Source organism: Dermochelys coriacea, chromosome 2 (assembly GCF_009764565.3).
Source record: "Dermochelys coriacea isolate rDerCor1 chromosome 2, rDerCor1.pri.v4, whole genome shotgun sequence".
Classification (NCBI taxonomy): Eukaryota; Metazoa; Chordata; order Testudines; family Dermochelyidae; genus Dermochelys; species Dermochelys coriacea.
The window spans coordinates 538,815-555,306 of record NC_050069.1 but is presented as its reverse complement, the minus strand read 5'-3'; the positions used below and the strand labels follow the sequence as shown (position 1 = coordinate 555,306).

Sequence of the window (16,492 nt, the reverse complement as noted above, 5' to 3'; positions counted from 1 at the left end):
AATAGGATGAAATTCAATGAGGACAAATGCAAAGTACTCCATTTAAGAAGGAACAATCAGTTGCACACATACAAAATGGGAAATGACTGCCTAAGAAGGAGTACTGCAAAAAGGGATCTGGGGGTGATCGTGGACCACAAACAAAATAGGAGTCAACAGTGTAACACTGTTGCAAAAAAAAGGGAACATCATTCTGAGATGTATTAGCAGGAGTGTTGTAAGAAGACCTGAGAAGTTATTGTTCTGCTCTACTTCACACTGATTAGACCTCAACGAGAGTATTGTGTCCAGTTCTGGGCGCCACACTTCAGGAAAGATGTGGACAAATTGGAGAGAGTCCAGAGAAGAGCAACAAACATGATTAAAGGTCTAGAAAACATGACCTATGAGGTTTCAGAGTAGCAGCCGTGTTAGTCTGTATTCGCAAAAAGAAAAGGAGTACTTGTGGCACCTTAGAGACTAACAAATTTATTAGAGCATAAGCTTTCGTGAGCTACAGCTCACTTCATCTGATGCATTTGGTGGAAAAAACAGAGGAGAGATTTATATACACACAGAGAACATGAAACAATGGGTTTATCATACACACTGTAAGGAGAGTGATCACTTAAGATAAGCCATCACCAACAGCTGGGGGGGGAAGGAGGAAAACTGGTGACAAGCAAGGTAGGCTAATTCCAGCAGTTAACAAGAATATCAGAGGAACAGTGGGGGGTGGAGTGGGGGGGAGAAATAACATGGGGAAATAGTTTTACTTTGTGTAATGACTCATCCATTCCCAGTCTCTATTCAAGCCTAAGTTAATTGTATCCAGTTTGCAAATTAATTCCAATTCAGCAGTCTCTCGTTGGAGTCTGTTTTTGAAGCTTTTTTGTTGAAGGATAGCCACTCTTAGGTCTGTGATCGAGTGACCAGAGAGATTGAAGTGTTCTCCAACTGGTTTTTGAATGTTATAATACTGTCACGGCTAACCTGGTGGCTGAACTTTGTGACTTTGTCCTCACCCATAACTATTTCACATTTGGTGACAATGTATACCTTCAAATCAGCGGCACTGTGATGGGTACCCGCATGGCCCCACAGTATGCCAACATTTTTATGGCTGACTTAGAACAACGCTTCCTCAGCTCTCGTCCCCTAATGCCCCTACTCTACTTGCGCTACATTGATGACATCTTCATCATCTGGACCCATGGAAAAGAAGCCCTTGAGGAATTCCACCATGATTTCAACAATTTCCATCCCACCATCAACCTGAGCCTGGACCAGTCCACAAAAGAGATCCACTTCCTCGACACTATGGTGCTAATAAGCGATGGTCACATAAACACCACCCTATATCGGAAACCTACTGACCGCTATTCCTACCTACATGCCTCTAGCTTTCATCCAGATCATACCACTCGATCCATTGTCTACAGCCAAGCGTTACCCTATAACCGCATTTGCTCCAACCCCTCAGACAGAGACAAACACCTACAAGATCTCTATCATGCATTCCTACATCTACAATACCCACCTGCTGAAGTGAAGAAACAGATAGACAGAGCCAGAAGAGTACCCAGAAGTCACCTACTACAGGACAGGCCCAACAAAGAAAATAACAGAACGCCGCTAGCCATCACCTTCAGCCCCCAACTAAAACCTCTCCAACGCATCATCAAGGATCTACAGCCTATCCTGAAGGACAACCCATCACTCTCACAGATCTTGAGAGACAGGCCAGTCCTTGCTTACAGACAGCCCCCCAATCTGAAGCAAATACTCACCAGCAACCACACACCACACAACAGAACCACTAACCCAGGAACCTATCCTTGCAACAAAGCCCGTTGCCAACTCTGTCCACATATCTATTCAGGGGATACCATCATAGGGCCTAATCACATCAGCCACACTATCAGAGGCTCGTTCACCTGTGCATCTACCAATGTGATATATGCCATCATGTGCCAGCAATGCCCCTCTGCCATGTACATTGGCCAAACTGGACAGTCTCTACGTAAAAGAATGAATGGACACAAATCAGACGTCAAGAATTATAACATTCAAAAACCAGTTGGAGAACACTTCAGTCTCTCTGGTCACTCGATCACAGACCTAAGAGTGGCTATCCTTCAACAAAAAAACTTCAAAAACAGACTCCAATGAGAGACTGCTGAATTGGAATTAATTTACAAACAATTAACTTAGGCTTGAATAGAGACTGGGAATGGATGAGTCATTACACAAAGTAAAACTATTTCCCCATGGTATTTCTCCCCCCCACCCCACCCCCCACTGTTCCTCTGATATTCTTGTTAACTGCTGGAATTAGCCTACCTTGCTTGTCACCATGAAAGGTTTTCCTCCTTTCCCCCTCCTGCTGCTGGTGATGGCTTATCTTAAGTGATCACTCTCCTTACAGTGTGTATGATAAACCCATTGTTTCATGTTCTCTGTGTGTGTGTATATAAATCTCCCCTCTGTTTTTTCCACCAAATGCATCAGATGAAGTGAGCTGTAGCTCACAAAAGCTTATGCTCTAATAAATTTGTTAGTCTCTAAGGTGCCACAAGTACTTCTTTTCTTTTTATGACCTATGAGGGAAGATTGAAAAAATTGGGTTTGTTTAGTCTGGAAAAGAGAAGACTGAGAGAGGACATGATAACCATTTTTAAGTATATAAAAGGTTGTTACAAAGAGGACAGGGCTTGGTGGGAAAAAGTTTCTGGACTGATTCCTGTGTGATTGCCCCTCCCTTGCCAGACTCAAATTTGGTCTTGGTCATGTCAGCAAATGTTTTGATGCCAGATTTCTTGACTGGGCTGAAGAAGCTACATGCCCCATCAGATTCAAGTGCACCTCTCTCAAATATCTCCATTTGTTCTTCACCAACATCTGGTATTTTCTGTAAAGACTCTTGTACATCTGATATTACAGTAGATATGTTGATAGGCACCTCTGAATGGGATTCAGGGTCAGGTGGGTTTGTCACAGTGTTGATGACATGGTTGGTAAGGGCTATAACAGGCTCTTCATCCCTCTTCAGTGCAGAGGCAAGGACTTGTTTGTGGACTTTGTCTTCACTACTGCTTGTTAGACCCTTCTTTCTGTCAGAGCTTTTGCATTTTAGGGTATGTCTTGTGAAGTTCCATCTGACAAGGGCTGACTTCTTTCTTGTCAGTCCTACAATCCCACTGCTGTCCTTTGAGTCTGCTGACAGTTTTCTCAGTTCCCATGTGGCACATGCTAGGTTGCAATCTAGACCAGTGAAGGGTTGCATCACCACCTGCCCTCAAAATGCCATGCTGATATGATTTTTTTTGTGTGAACACTCCCAGCCAGCAGACAAGTCTGCACTGAGTGTCTGTGTGTAAGACGCCCTGACACAACAATTCTGATTCCAGCAGCCTGCTTGTTACACCACTGCCACACTCTGGCTCCACCGGCCTTGGTTACACCTGGAAAAATAACACCAGCACCTCCCAGGCTTGAATTTTCCCCAAACTGTGTGGTCTGCAAAATCCAGCCCCCTCCTGGATCACTGAGAGAGACATTAAGAGTCATTTGTTCCTTTAAAGATACAATACCTAGCAGCTTGCCACATTGAAGTTAATATTCACTTTACATTAAACACCTCTCTGGGTTGGTTTAGATTAGGGCTGTCGATTAATTGGAATTAACTCACGCGGTTAACGCAAAAAAAATGAATTGTGATAAAAATTAATTGCTATTAATCGCAGGTTTAATTGCACTGTTAAACAAAAGAATCCAATTGAAATTTATTAAATAGTTTTGGATGTTCTACATTTTCAAATATATTGATTTAAATTACAACACAGAATACAAAGTGTACTGTGCTCACTTTATATTATTATTTTTTACTACAAATATTTGCACTGTAAAAATGATGAACAAAATAAATGTATTTTTCAGTTCATCTCATACAAGTACTGTAATGCGATCTCTTTATCATGAAAATTGAACTTACAAATGTACAGTTATGTACAAAAAATAACTGCATTCAAAAATAAAACAATGTGAACCTTTAGAGCCTATAAGTCCACTCAGTCCTACTTCTTGTTCAGCCAATTGCAAAGTCAAATAAATTTGTTTACATTTACAGGAGATAATGCTGCCTGCTTATTATTTACAGTGTCACCTGAAAGTGAGAACAGGCGTTTGCATGGCACTTTTGTAGCTAGCATTGCAAGGTATTTATGTGCCAGATATGCTAAACATTCGTATACCCCTTCATGCTTCAGTCACAATTCCAGAGTTCATGCTTCCATGCTGATGACGCTTGTTAAAGAAATAATGCGTTAATTAAATTTGTGACTCAACTCCTTGGGGGAGAACTGTATGTCTCTTGCTCTGTTTTACTCACATTCTGCCATATATTTCATGTTATAGCAATCTCAGATGATGATCCAGCGCATGTTGTTCATTTCAAACACTTTCACTGCAGATTTGACAAAACACAAAGAAGGTATCATTGTGAGATTTCTAAAGATAGCTACAGCACTCAACCCAAGATTTAAGAATCTGACTTGCCTTCCAAAATCTGAGAGGGATGAGGTATGGAGCATGATTTCAGAAATCTTAAAAGAGTAACACTGTGATGCAGAAATTACAGAAGATGAACCACCAAAAGAGAAAATCAACCTTCTGCTGGTGGCATCTGACTCAGATGATGAAAATGAACATGCGGTGATCCGCACTGCTTCAGATAGTTATAGAGCAGAACCCATCATCAGCATGGATGCATGTCCTCTGAAATAGTGGTTGAAGCATGAAGGGACATATGAATCTTTAGCACATCTGACACATAAATATCTTGCGATGCCAGCTACAAAAGTGCCATGTGAATGCCTGTTCTCACTTTCAGGTGACATTGTAAACAAGAAGCATGCAGCATTATCTCCTGAAAATTTAAACAAACTTATTTGTCTGAGAGATTAGCTGAAAAAGAAGTAGGACTGAGTGGACTTATAGGCTCTAAAGTTTTACATTGGTTTATTTTTGAATGCAGTTATTTTTTGTACATAATTGTACATTTGTAAATTCAACTTTCATGATAAAGAGATTGCACTACAGTACTTGTGTTAGGTGAATTGAAAAATATTTCTTTTTTACAGTAACAAATATTTGCAATCAAAAATAAATATAAAGTGAGCACGGTACACTTTGTATTCTGTGTTATCATTGAAATCGATACATTTGAAAATGTAGAAAACATCCACAAATATTTAAATAAATGGTATTCTATTATTCTTTAACAGCACAATTAATTGCTATTAATTTTTTTAATTGACAGCCCTAGTTTAGATTAAAAGTAAAACAAGCTTATTAACAAAAGGAGAGAGGATTTTAAGTAAGTTCAGTGTAAAGGATAGAGTCAGAAATGGTAACAAGTAAATAAAAATGAGAAATGCTTTTTTGAGACTAAAATTTAACAAGACTACAGTCTTGGTTCAGGGTAGGCTTCTCATCACATTGCTTTCCAGCAAGATGGCTGACCAAGCCCACTAGTCAGGATCTCCCAAAAAGTCCAAAGTCCTTGGTTTCTGTGTGTTCTTAGGCAAAAGATAACTTGGGATTCTTTGCCCCTTTCTTTTATAGTCCAGTGAACTTTTGAAATGGATTCTTCTGAAGGTTATCCTTCAAAGTAAAGTTCATTCAAGCAGTGAGGAAGGTGACATGCAGTCTGGTGGTGAAGGAAGCTCCATGCTGGTTTCTTCCCCTGCTACTTTTTGGTAAAATGCAAATTGATCAGTTTCTTGTAATCTCCTCCCCTGAGTATGATGCTGAGTGGTGTCTCCTCCCGTAGTTGGCTTGATGCTCCTGTTTACATTCTAAGTCAATGGGATTCCCACTGTCTCTTAATGTACCCCTTTACCTCTGGATCCCTCTTGTCCATGTGGACAAGGGGGATCCAGTGGACATAGTGTACTTAGATTTCCAGAAAGCCTTTGACAAGGTCCCTCACCAAAGGCTCTTACATAAATTAAGTTGGCATGGGATAAGAGGGAAGATCCTTTCATGGATTGAGAACTGGTTAAAAGACAGGGAACAAAGGGTAGGAATAAATGGTAAATTTTCAGAATGGAGAGGGGTAACTAGTGGTGTTCTCCAAGGGTCAATCCTAGGACCAATCCTATTCAACTTATTCGTAAATGATCTGGAGAAAAGAGTAAACAGTGAGGTGGCAAAGTTTGTAGACAATACTAAACTGCTCAAGATAGTTAAGACCAAAGCAGACCATGAAGAACTTCAAAAAGATCTCACAAAACTAAGTGATTGGGCAACAAAATGGCAAATGAAATTTAATGTGGATAAACGTAAAATAATGCACATTGGAAAAAATACCCCCAACTATACATACAATATGATGGGGACTAACTTAGCTACAACTAATCAGGAAAGAGATCTTAGAGTCATTGTGAATAGTTCTCTGAAGACGTCCACGCAGTGTGCAACGGCAGTTAAAAAAGCAAACAGGATGTTAGGAATCATTAAAAAAGGGATAGAGAATAAGACAGAGAATATCTTATTGCCCTTATATAAATCCACGGTATGCCCACATCTTGAATACTGCGTACAGATGTGGTCTCCTCATCTCAAAAAAGATATACTGGCATTAGAAAAGGTTCAGAGAAGGGAAACTAAAATGATGAGGGGTTTGGAACAGGTCCCATATGAGGAGAGATTAAAGAGACTAGGACTTTTCAGTATGGAAAAGAGGAGACTAAGGGGGGAACTGATAGAGGTATATAAAACCATGAGTGGTGTGGAGAAAGTGAATAAGGAAAAGTTATTTATTTGTTCCCATAATATAAGAACCTTGGGCCACCAAATGAAATTAATGGGCAGCAAGTTTAAAACAAATAAAAAGAAGTTCTTCTTCATACAGCGCACAGTCAACCTGTGGAACTCCTTGCCTGAGGAAGTTGTGAAGGCTAGGACTATAATAGGGTTTAAAAGAGAATGGGATAAATTCATGGAGGTTAAGTCCATTAACGGCTATTAGCCAGGATGGGTAAGGAATGGTGTCCGTAGCCTCTGTTTGTCAGAGGGTGGAGATGGATGGCAGGAGAGAGATCACTTGATCATTACCTGTTAGGTTCACTCCCTCCGGGGCACCTGGCTGGATGGAACTTTGGTCTGACCCAGTAAGGCTATATTTATGTTCTTACCTTGGAAATAACATCCAGATGGCAGAGCCACATTCCTTTTACTAAGATGGGGTATCTTTAGCCCTGCCTGGCAGACACACTTTGATAACATAATTTCCAATATGTCTGTAATTTTGAATTTGTCCTCTGTACATATAACATGCAATAATATTAATGATCAGTATGATATTAGCTTTCTGTTGATATCTTTCAAGACACTTTTTAGATACAGGTTACAACAGTAGTGAGTTGGGGTACACTGAGCTGAAATGTAGGACCAAATATCAGTAACCCTCTTGTATTGAGATGGTGTTGGGGTCACTCCATTCCATTCCAAGTCCCATTCAAAGAACGAGTCGTCTGACACACAGCAAATTCCCCAGACTCGAAGGCACTATGTACTTCTTTCAAGGAGATTTAACATATCAAGAATGTAAATTTGTATCCACCTAGCATAGCTGGGCCTGTTTGCAGTAAAGGTGGATGGAAGGATGGCATACTGTATCTGTAGGTGAAGTTTCCAATCATCCCCTTGCTCTACATGGATATTAGAAGTAGTATCTGCATAAACTGGAGAAAATGATCCCAGAACTTCTATGTATTAGACTGGGCACACCCCCATGTCTAACGTTCCTCCAGCAGCAGGAGCACATGCTGAGTTATAGCATCATCAAGCTCTTTAATGACATTGTAAGGACTCAGTGTCTTCAGACTCTAACATCTTTTGAGTGTCAGACGTTTGCCAGACAGATGCTGGAATTATATATAAATGATGTAGAGTCCCTGAAGGTTTAGTATGTCAATTACATTTTGAGACCCAGATTCATGGTGTAGCTGTGCAGTATGACAAAAACCAGTACACATCTTTGAATACATTGTCATTTGGTAGCTTTGACTAGTAAACACCACATTTAGGTGTTGAAATTAACTCTACAGTAAAAACTGTAGTTGTAGTCATATTGCCATGTTTCTGGCACTGTGCAAAAAAGGACACTTTCTCGGTTTGGGTTCCATTATTTCACCTTGCCTAAAGGCTTACAGCACCACTTGACAACTCCACATTGTACCTCATCTAAACATATATAAAATAAGCTTTAAAATGATATCTGGTGTGGATGTGCGTGGGGTGGATACACGAATCTCCAAAAATACAGCCCTTCTTGAGGAATTGCCACAGGCATACTACACACAGCAATGTAAAAATTAAATGATGGCTGCCAGCACACCCACAAACACATCACACACCTGACCTGACCACCTAGATCAGCACTGAATATTTGCTGAGGTTGTAGTAAAGGTGTGGCATTGCATTGTGAGGCGGATGAATGTGTACTGTGTTTCCTTCTCTGCTGGGAACAAAAGGAAGTTTACTGCAGAGTCTGCCCCTGCACTCAAGGAGCTCTTAACCTAATTCCTTTTTAAACACAGTTTTTGTTAGTGGAATATTAATTAATGAAAGGAGATGCCCCTCCTGCAGGATGGGTGAATAAATACTGCTGAAGGACCTCCCACTCCCAGTACTCTATTTCTTGGATCTAAACTGTCAGCCCTAAGGATGCATTAACACTGACTGCTTTATCTGAAAAATAACCACTGGGCATTGCATCGTTCCCATCTTATTGGGAAGTAGCAAGTGGGTATAATGCAGTGCCATCCCCAACACCCAATGCTCAGCACAAAACTTCCTAAGTCTGTGGCCTAATGGATAAGGCATCTGACTTCAGATCAAACGAATGAGTGTTTGGGTGTCTACACTGCATTGTAAACCCAGTCTCTGGGACCTGGGCTTGTGGACTTGCTGTTTCCAAGCCAATGCTTGAGCGTCCATGCTGCATTGTAAATCTGAGCTTACAGTTGCTGGCACCCAGGTCTTTTAGCTTTGCTAATGCGTCCATACTGCACTACGCATACCTTCTGATTTGGGTCTGCAGCTTGAGCTACAGTCATACTGTTGAAGATAGGGCTTGGACAGAATCACAGCGGGACTTAGGCTGTGACCCGTCCCCCAGTAGGGTGTTAGGACCTAGGTCCTGAGTGCTCACTCACCCAAGTCAGATTGATTTGTGTGTGGCTGGAAGGGGATCTTGGGCTCAAGCCTGAGTCAGATGCCAGATACTATAGACATTCCCTTTCTAGTTGCTCTGCCCTTTTTGGAAGTCAGACTAGATCTATTGGTCCATTCTGGCCTTAAAATCTATTAATAATTCTGACACTCCTCCATTATCATTGCAATTTCAAGGGACTCTTGACTCAGAAAATTCCCACATTCTTTCTCCAGCTTTCCCCAGAGCTGTAACATAACATTTCAGTTCCACAGCATTCTTGGGGGTTTGGCTGCCAATTAAAGGCCCTGCTTGCTCTGGGTTTAAAGACCCTTGAGGTGGAGTATGTTCTTGTCTGCTTGCTACCTCTCCATGGCTGTGTCTGCACTGACAAAGAGCATGTAATTTACCATATTTTAGCTCCCCCCCAGAATGAGATGACATGGCGCCACCACAGACACCTGAGCTCAGTCTGCTCTGCAGCTTCCTCTGTTCCTACTACAAAAGACGGTGCACTTCTGGAGAACCACGTCTCCTCTGTTTGCTAGAGCTGGCTCAGTCCTAGGTGCAGTGTAACAGTGATCAGGGGTCAGAGCTCAGGTCTCCCTCCAAGGGGATCCCCATATACAACTCCATGAACTGCTTGGTAGACGGAGGTTTAGGTTGCCCTTCAGTCGCATTGTATTTCTTATATTGCACAATGCAAATTGTATCACTTTCTGTCTAATCTTCTGCTTCTTTCCAGTTCTCTGGTGTGTGTCCCCCGCACCGCCCACCCTGGTGGGCCTTCCCCCACACCCTCTGCCATCAGTGCCCTGTTAGGACGCATACCCATACCCACATGCTGGTCCCTGGGCCCTGTTGGGACATGAGCACCCCTGGACTCCTCCGCGTGTGTACCCTGTGAGGCCCGACCCCTCCAATCACTGCCATGTGTCTCCTATCAGGACACCCCCACACACCTACATTGGCACACATGTCTAGGAAGGGTGTGTTTGAAAGGCCACGGTCACATGCCAGTGGGGGAGAAGTGTGTCCACAAGGGAGCGAAACACATCTTGTGAATCCCTCCACTGCTCTGCAGTGGACACATGCCCTCTTGTGAACACATTTTTTCCCGATGTGTGCCTGTGCCATTTTTGATACTCGCATCCAGTATATGGCAAACACAGCCCTCCCTTGGGTGCTTGTCCACTGTCTTGGGCCCCCTTCCCTTTTTGATAGGTGCATACAGACACCCTCTCCCCCAGCTCAGCATGCATCCACCCTGTTTGCCTCAAACACCCCCCCCCACTTGTGTAAGCACCTTGTCAGTCTATCCCCGTGTCTGGCATGCCTGCCATGTCTAGTCCCTCCCACCCATTTGCATACCAGCCAAGGGCAGAAGTCAGAGTCTAACTGCTGGGGCTGGGAAGGGCTGTCCCCATTGGCAGGTTATTCCTGAATTGCACACCAGGGTATTCCTGCCCCACTCTCTGAAGCAGCTGGGGCTGGCCAGGCTCAGAGATGGGAGCCTGGTCTGATCCTAGCCAATGCCTGCATCAGCCCTTCACTCCTCCTCTCTCCAGGGTACATTCCAATCTCTTTTTTCTCTTTCTTTGTCTGTCTCTTTCTTTCTCTGTGGTCGCCTGCTATGATGTTCATCACCACTATCTTCTCCTCGTCCTCCTCCTCCTCTTCAGACCCTCCACTCTTGAAGACAGTATTAAACAGTACGAGCAGGATCTGGCCAGGAAGCTCTACCAGTCCCGACAGCGGGCACCTGCACCAGGGGCCAGGCCAGCTCAGGTGTCTAGCCCAGTGCAGAGTCACGTCTCAAGAACCCCTGGGTCAGGAAGTCAATCCAGGTGTGCACAGCCCCTGCCCCTCCAGCTGCATGTTCCACAATCCCTATCTGTATTCCTGCCTCCTATTGCAGCCATCTCTGCTGCTGCTCTAGGAGTGGGGAGAAACACCCCCCCTCCTGCTGCAGTGTGCTAGTGCCCATTGCCCCCTGGTTCTGCAGGCTGATGGCAGTTATCTAACCGATGAGAGAGAGAGAGAAGGTCTCCAGCTTGGGGAGCCTCCGCTGCCAAGTGCAAAGCCCATCCTGCCATAGTCAGTTCTGAATTTCACAAATGCCAGAAGAGGGGCAGGATGCAATGGCACTGATGGAGTGTGGGGGAGATCAGAGTGCCTGAAATAATCCTCATGCCCTTGTGGTTTATACCTGCAATTCCCATCCCCCCTCCTGGCCTGAATGGTTCCCCATCACATCCCCAGGCACCTCTGGAGAGCCCTGCAGCTTCTCACTTGGGTGTGCAGCGCTCGGCTGTGTCTGTCCCAGATTCACACGTGTGTGTGTCAGGAGGATGTTAATGGCTGATCACAGCAAATTCAGCTGGTTTCTGAATTCTCTCCTACGCTGACTTTCTCTGTCTGCCACAACACATCCTCACCCTCTCCACAGAGGGAACGGGAGCCAGTGCTCCATCCCTGCCCTCCGACATTCAGTTCCAGAGCCATGGGCTGGCCGCTGGGCACAGAAGAAGGCATTACTCATAATTCTCTTCAATGATGCTGATGTCCACTTTCTCCCCATCCTCTGAGGCAGGATGAAGTCTCTGGAGCAGGATGCCCTCAAAGCCCAGATGGTGATTGCCAAGTCCAAGGAGGGGAAGAAGCGCAGCACACTGGAACAGCTGGCTGAATCACCTTCACCTGCTCCCACCCCGTCCCCAACGCTTCCAGAAGGTACTGTATGCCACAGCATCCTGGGAGGGGGGTTCACCACATCACTGGGGAGAGAGGCCAACATCTGTGCGCTAGCCAGGACTCTTCCAAATGTCCCAGACACAGGCCCACTGAGAGTGAATTCCCCTTTTCTTCTAGGCTGAGAAGGCACTTCTAGGGCTGGGCTGGAATCTTTCGGCCAGGATAGTCCTGGCTTGTATGATACTGACAGAGCCCCACCCCTTTGCCATGTTGTTCTCCAGGGAACCCAAGCAGTGGAAACTCAACACCGTAGCCCGAGAAACAGGAGAGAGAAATGACCATGTGTCTGGGAGGCTTGGCATAGCCCCCTTTATAGCGCTTAGGCATGCTGCCAAAGGGGAAGGGGTGCATAATACATTCCTTACTAACCAGTGCTTCTGCCTCTTCTTTTGCAGATTGCAGCCCCAGGAATGTCACTTCACCAGGGAGGCTGGTAGGAGTTGCTGCCACCCCCTCTCTGTCTTGTCTCTAAACCTGGGATACCCACCCACTGACCCTCCCGCAAGCCAGGGAGGGGAGAATGACCCATATGGCTGGGATGTGGGATCCCCACTCACAGACTCATCCCAGACCTGGGGCCATGACACAGGCCATGAGAGTGCGCTACCTGGCCCTGTGTGCTCAGCCATGTCTGTTGCTGAGAGCCCCAGTTTCACACCTAAGATTTGGGCTCATTTCCCTAGTTTCCCATTTCACTTGTCTGTGAACCTATCCCTTTCCCACACATTCCATTTCCATCCCCTCTGCTTCTTCAGTTCAGCCTCTGCGTTTTACCCTCAGCAAGCCTTTCATGCCTGAGACACCTTCTACAAGCTTCACAATACCTGCTCCCAGCTGTTGTGGTTGTTTTCATTACCTCAGGTGGCCCCAGCTGAGATCAGTGCTGGGCACTGTACGCACACACTGAGAGACAGAGCTCACTGTTTACAAAGACAAGACTGGGGAGAAGGGAACTGAGGCACAGAGAAGGGAAGAGGCTTGCCCATGATCACATAGTAGAACCAGGAATATATGGAGGTTTAAAATCCTGGCCCCAATGAACTCCATGGGAGTTTGCCATTGATTTCAGTGGAACCTGGATTTTCCCCAGTTCAGTGCCTGATCCAGTGGACTACCCTGTATATGCCCAGGGTTTTAAAGCACCCCTGTCCTTTGCTGGCCCTGAGCCTCAGAGTATGAAGGATTATATCCCAGAGATGACTTGTTGCAATAGACGATTGTTCATGTGGGTCCTGGAGCCACTTGTCACAGATGAGAAGTGTCACCATTGCCTTTACCCAAACCATTCCTTCTGCCCTTGTCTCCTAATAAGCCTTTCCACAGTGTGCTGCAGCCCTCTGCTTGCTGCTGATCCCTCGCTCACTCTCTCTCTTTCTTTCTCTCTTCTCTTGCTGTCCCTTCCAGTCCATGTCTGAAAAGAAGTTTGACTACCGGGAATTTGCCGCTATTCCTTCTTCCAAACCTGTTTACGAAATTCAGGTATAAGCTGCATGCAGAATTCTTGTCTTCATACAATTGCCAACTAAGCAATCAGGGTCTGATTCTGGTTGGCTTCCTCTCACCTGAAGCTCTGTTATGTGACTTAGAGGTCTAATAGAGGGTCCCTCAGGGTGGGGATGTATATTGTGGGTAAAATGTCTTTGGAACATGGCAGAATCATGGTGTATGTCGTATGTGAATCTGGCTCCCCAGCCTGGATCTCATCCCACCTCCTGGGACATCTGGAGACCAGGTCATTAATTCATTGCTCTTAGCAATCATGCCAAAGGGTCTCTGCAGCTCATTGTGTGGGTGGAGCTGAAACAAACAGGGCTGCTGATGCAGTCTTCCTGTCTCCCCTGGGATTAAATGGAACCCTGACTAGGTGACATGCTTGTGGCCTTTGGGAAGAAACTGAGCTGTATTCAACAGAACATGTCTCCCTCACTAGTGACCTTGAAGATCTCCCTTCTAAGTAAGAATTATTCATAAAGGACCATTGTGATGGGTGGTGCCAAAGCTTCCCAGGAGTTTTTTCTCCAGCTGACTAGGAATGAAAAGTTCTTCTTGCCTAATACAGGAGAAGCCTCACAATCTACTGGATGTTTGGGCACAAGACATTGTGCACAACTAGAAGTTGTTGCAGCTGCAGTTTCCATGGAAAACCAGAGAGTTTATGCCAAGCAGAACTCCCATTTACCTTTCCACCGTCTGTTCCCCAGACTCTTTAGTTGAGGCAGCTTCTGCAAATGAGAGATCTGGTACCATTCAACACCTGAGAAGGAACCACAGAAACAGAATTATTGAGACATGAAACTAGTCCTTAGAGCCCTTTCCATGCAGGATGCAATGGAGTGGCATGAGTAGTGACTTCCCTCTGAGCTGTGAGAGCAATTCATGAGTTACTCATTTTAGCAATTTGCTGATCCATCAGTTCAAGCTCTTTATTACAGGCAGTCAAATGGGATTGTGGAAAAATCAATCCAAATAACAAAGAGCTGGATTTTTTTAAAACCTTGTGGATTTAAATCATCTATTGTTAGCAATGTTAAAATATCACCACAGACCTCCCAGTGCTTTTAGGGTTACCAAACAGGGGCCTTATGGGCAAAAACCTTGGTGCCAACATCTAACAAACTGTTTGAGTGAGAGACTGTTGACCCTGACATAATTCACAAAGAGCTGAGCACCAGGGAACTAGAACAGAAGAAATACTAGGACAAGAATGCCGAACAGTTATTCCATTGCAAGTAGGAGGAATATTAACTTCAAACTAGAATGCGGCTGACAGCCTGCCAAGGAAATAGCTGCACCACCAGCACCAGTGTCACAAACCCTGAGGGTCAGTCCTATGCAAGGAACTTGAGACATCTCCACAAAGCCAAAAAGGACATTAGAGCTCTGCTTTCTGAGGACCTCCAGAATGCTGCTCGCAGAAGGCACAAACCCCCCGCCAGTCACTGGCAGTGAAACATCAGGGACAGCAAACACAGGCTCCATGTGGCAGATCCACCTCAGCAGCTGAACAGACCACTGCAGAGGAACTGAGCAGTGGCTATGTGGTGAGAGAGCCATTGGCCTCAGAGATAACAGTTCTGGATAGATGTCTGTAGCAGAGAATAACCCTCTCACCCATGCTGTGTTAGGTCATCTCCTCAGCCTCCAGCCTTGGTGTTTCTGTCTGGGTGTGTCATTAACAAGCTGTTTGTCCGGGGTGGCTGATTTGGCTGATATTAGGGTTGATTTTCAAAAAGGAAGATGTAACAGCAGCTCCCAGGGGTATTGCCTTTGTTACCCTGGCCCAGGATGAGGTGGGAGCCAGGAAATGAAGGGTAGTTTCCCAGCGCTCATTTATTACAGTGATACGTAATCTGCTGTCAGGAGGCAAAGATCTCAGGCCCAGGAGTCTCACCGTTCATCCCCCAGAGCTAGACTGGCATTGGCAGAGCTCAAGGTAGCTGCTAAGGGCTTGGCGTATACTGTTACCCACGTTATCCCTTAGTTACAATTTTGGCCACTCTCAGATGGTTACTGCTCTGTAGTCTCTAAATGTCTTAATTGTGCACACAGACACAAATCATTTTCAGACCCCTGGGCCAGATGAAGAGAGAGGGACAGAAAATTAAGTGCTGATGTGGGGAAATCACTGCTGAAACAGACTGAATCATTCATAAAATTGTGGGACTGGAAGGGACCTCCGTAGGTCGTCTAGTCCAGTCCCCTGCAGTCATAGCAGGACTAAGTATTATCTAGACCATCCCTGCCAGGTGTTTGTCTAACATGCTCTTAAAAGCCTCCAATGATGGAGATTCCACAATCTCCCTGGGCAATTTATTCCAGTGCTTAACCACTCTGACAGGAAGTTTTTCCTAATGTCCAACCTAACCCTCCCTTGCTGCAGTTTAAGCCCATTGCTTCTTGTTCTACCCTCAGAGGTTAAGAAAAACAATTTTTTCCCCTCCTCCTTGTAACCACCTTTGACATACTTGAAAACTATTATCATGTCCCCTCTCAGTCTTCTCTTTTCCAGACTAAACACACCTAATTTTTTCAGTCTTCCCTCAGAGGTCATGTTTTCTAGATCTTTAATCAGTTTTGTTGCTCTTCTCCGGACTTTCTTCAGTTTGTACACATCTTCCCTGAAATGTGTCACCCAGAACTGGACACAATACTCCAGTTGAGGCCTAATCAGCATGGAGTAGAGCAGAAGAATTACTTCTCGTGTCTTGCTTACAACATTCCTGCTAACACATCCCAGAATGATGTTTGCTTTTTTTGCAACAGTGTTACACTGTTATATTTAGTTATATTTAGCTAATGATCCACTATGACCCCCAGATCCCTTTTCACAGTACTCCTTCCTAGGCAGTCATTTCCCATTTTGTGTGAGTGCAACTAATTGTTCTTCTTTGACTGCTTGCTCATGTTGATTCCATTGTGCGTGTTCATGTGCCCATGTGCATGGGCGTCAGAGACTTTTGCCCTAGTGATACCTGTGGAGCCGGCTATGGCGCCCTCGGGAGTTCTGTGCTGATGGCTCAGTATATCAAGCACCGCGGC

General features: G+C 44.8%; 1 protein-coding gene across 32 annotated transcripts in view; it reads left to right on the top strand.

Moving 5' to 3' along the window:
- SCRIB (scribble planar cell polarity protein) overlaps window positions 1-16,492 on the top strand; it is a 247,753-nt gene that overhangs the window by 202,998 nt on the left and 28,263 nt on the right. For 14 of the 32 annotated variants that reach the window (XM_043507163.1, XM_043507166.1, XM_043507172.1 and 11 more), the window contains 4 exons: window positions 10,882-11,046; window positions 11,793-11,932; window positions 12,349-12,386; window positions 13,358-13,432. In XM_043507163.1, the coding sequence (XP_043363098.1) occupies window positions 10,882-11,046; window positions 11,793-11,932; window positions 12,349-12,386; window positions 13,358-13,432 (418 nt within the window). The remainder of the gene's footprint in view (window positions 1-10,881; window positions 11,047-11,792; window positions 11,933-12,348; window positions 12,387-13,357; window positions 13,433-16,492) is intronic. The other 18 variants (XM_043507171.1, XM_043507169.1, XM_043507178.1 and 15 more) reach the window with 3 other exon arrangements.